Source organism: Anarrhichthys ocellatus, unplaced genomic scaffold (genome assembly GCF_004355925.1).
Source record: "Anarrhichthys ocellatus isolate YVR2014 unplaced genomic scaffold, GSC_Weel_1.0 scaffold4945, whole genome shotgun sequence".
Taxonomy (NCBI): domain Eukaryota; kingdom Metazoa; phylum Chordata; class Actinopteri; order Perciformes; family Anarhichadidae; genus Anarrhichthys; species Anarrhichthys ocellatus.
In genome coordinates, this window is record NW_022284919.1 from 727 (window position 1) to 3,890 (window position 3,164).

At 41.3% G+C, this 3,164-nt stretch overlaps 1 protein-coding gene across 2 annotated transcripts in view; it reads left to right on the forward strand.

Annotated features, from left to right (window-relative positions):
* Positions 1-1,214, forward strand: part of LOC116379691 (POU domain, class 4, transcription factor 2-like) — a 1,793-nt gene extending 579 nt beyond the window's left edge. The window contains exons 2-3 of one of the 2 annotated variants that reach the window (XR_004212454.1): positions 275-825; positions 932-1,214. Coding sequence is in view for 1 of the 2 variants with exons in the window: in XM_031841665.1 (XP_031697525.1) it covers positions 275-597 (323 nt within the window). In the remaining variant the exon portion in view is untranslated. Of the gene's footprint in view, positions 1-274 lie in introns of both variants that reach the window. The other variant, XM_031841665.1, reaches the window with a different exon arrangement.
* Positions 1,215-3,164: the final 1,950 nt, after the last annotated feature.

A 3,164-nucleotide genomic window follows, 5' to 3' on the forward strand; every position in this document is an offset into this window, starting at 1 on the left:
TGTGTGTGTGTGTGTGTGTGTGTGTGTGTGTGTGTGTGTGTGTGTGTCCTCTAAGTGGACCGTCTCCATGACTTCATGGACTTCATGACCACAGACTTCTTCCACCTTAACGGCTCACTGTCACTTTCTCTTCTTCTCTCCTCCGACTCCTCACTACACTTTTGTCCTTATCTCCTCCTCCTCCTCCCTTTATTTATACTTTTCTCTCATTTCCCCTATCTTCTTCTTCTTCTCCTCCTCCTCTCTTCTTCTTCTCTGTTTCCTGTCCCTGCAGACTTGACCAGCAGACCCCGTAGCCCTCCTCAGCCCCCTCCTCCTCCGCTGCCGCCAGGCCGACCGCCGCCGCCCACTCCTCCACAGGAGCGAGGAAACGAGACGCAGGAGGACGCAGGAGGAGGAGGAGGAGGAGGAGGAGGAGGAGGAGGAGGTGGGGAGGCCGCAGTGACCATGGCGACGACGGCAGGAGGAGGAGGAGGAGGTGTGGAAGACTGGGAGGAGAGAGACACTCCTCTACGCCAACTAGAAGCTGTGGAAGGAGAGGAGAGGGAGGGAGGGAGGGCGCCACGAGCCATCGATAACCAGTACTCCTTCTTCTGATGAAGGGAGGAGGAGGAGGAGGAGTGTGTATGTTTGTGTTTGAGTGTGTGTGTGAGCAGATGTGAGATTGGATGAGGCAGCGTACATCATAGCCATTCATAACCAGTATTTTTATTTTGTTAGCAAGGTGGAGGAGAGAAGGAGGAGGAGGAGAGGAGGAGGTGTAAAAAGTACTAACACTAAACGAGAGAGAGAAGACGGAGAGCAGCTTTACAACACTAACTAGCGGTACATTTCTTTTTTAATTGTTAATGTTTTTAGTCCGATAAGCTTTGTGTGTTGTTGTTTTTTGCCGGTTCGACTCCTAAAGAACTCTTCTGTTGTTCGTGAACAGTAAACGGAGCTCGAGGGTTGAAGCCGACAGTCTTGATACCTCAACCGTGGTCCACACGCTAGCCAGAGGCCCAACCTCTCTACAGACGTTAGGTACGGTACGGAGGCCCCGGGGGGACAAATCGTCCTGTGTTTGTGACGTAAGGTTCAATAAGGATTAGTTCCTTTATTCAATATTTAATCATGTGAGAAAAAGTATGTTTGTTCACGTGAAAACATCTCCTTCAAACTACTGGATTTATTCAAGTTCATCACCAAAACTACATTTTACAGATGACATGTGAACACATCATGATAACGTTATAATGTACCTTCAGCCAGTACTCAAGTTCACTGAGCAGAGCCTGAAGGCATCATAATGTAACTGAAGTGAACCTCTGTTGGTTAGCCGTTAGTGGTGCTGCTAACGTTACTAGCTCTCCTCCTGTTGGTTAGCCGTTAGTGGTGCTGCTAACGTTACTAGCGCTCCTCCTGTTGGTTAGCCGTTAGTGGTGCTGCTAACGTTACTAGCGCTCCTCCTGTTGGTTAGCCGTTAGCGGTGCTGCTAATGTTACTAGCTCTCCCCCTGTTGGTTTAAACACCGATTGGTTGTTTACATTTACTAAAGTTGGCACATTTAGCATTTTCTGTTCACTTTGTTCTTTAAATTTAGGTTTTAAAATATGTTGATTTTTTAAGTGTAAAACATTTGCTGGTTCATGCTTTAAAAATGTGTTTTATGTTTTTCTAGATATTATTTTATTGTAAATTTAATATTTTTAAAGATATCCAAATGGGAATTACTCACAGCTGTTTTTTCTTTCTTGTTCTTCTATTTTCTGACATTTTATTGGTTTTACAATTAACTAAATAACAGAAAGAAAAATCTAAAGATGAGTTGAAAACCAGTCTTGAAGATGTTCGTATTCTCGTTACGTTGATCGGTTACTCATCAAAAACTACATTTTACAAGATTACGTGTGAACTCATCGGGACAACGTTATAATTTATGAAACACTTCTATAAGAACACGGTGGAGCACTTCAGCCTCTTGTGGCCACAATGAGTATTACAACAACAAAATACTTTATTTTTTTACTTGTTTTCACAGAAAATACATAACTGAATAATCATCCTGGCAAAACCTTTTTCCACCTGTTCTTAAGTCACAAACATGTTTTTGTCCTCTCAGGGCTTCCGGAGTTCTGCGACAGGAAGACTCAAAACGTAACTCAGTTCCCGGTACAGAGAGCTCGTCTCACCAGACTCACACATAATAGTACTTCTGAGATGTGCTTTTCTTTGTTTTACGTTATTGTGTATTTAATATCTTTCGGGTAAAACTATTTGAAGAGTACGTCTGCAGCTTCTGGACATTTTGATGGACGTTATATTAAGATAAAATAAACCTTTATTGATCCCGAGCGTTAGCATAAACACACCAAACAATACAGAAATAAACACATTAATTAAAGGGCTTTATGAAACATAAAGGCAACGTGACATCGGTGTGGTTCTTTACGCTCTTCTGGCATTCTTAATAAAGATTACTTGATAAGAACAATCCTAATAGTTTGCAGCCGTGCGTCCATCACTGTTCATGAACAGCGGTAAAGTCTGTCTGGTGTGACGAGTGTTTTGGGTCTAAAGTGGAAACTTTTACCTCAGACCTCAGTAGACGTCTCGCTCTCTCTCTGACACGAAGGAGGAATTATTCATGATACCAATAACTAATTATTGATGGAAATAATAATAATGACGGTCAAAATAATAGTATTAATTTTATTTGTGTTAAGACACTTTTTATTTTGTATATGCTTACTCGATGTAACACTTGTTCCGACTCCATCTTGTATTCGATATGTTTGTGCCTTTTTTGTTTGTTTGGGATAAAAAGAAGGAAATACATATATATACATGTACATGTATATGTATATACAGTTGTGTGAAAAAGTGTTTGCCCCCTTCCTGATTTCTTATTTTTTTGCATGTTTGTCACTTAAATGTTTCAGATCATCAAACTAATTTAAATATTAGACAAAGATAACACAAGTAAACACAAAATGCAGTTTTTAAATGAAGGTTTTTATTATTAAGGGGGAAAAACAATCCAAACCTACATGGCCCTGTGTGAAAAAGCGATTGCCCCCTAAACCTAATAACTGGTTGGGCCACCCTTAGCAGCAACAACTGCAATCAAGCGTTTGTGATAACTGGCAATGAGTCTTTTACAGCGCTGTAGAGGAATTTTGGCC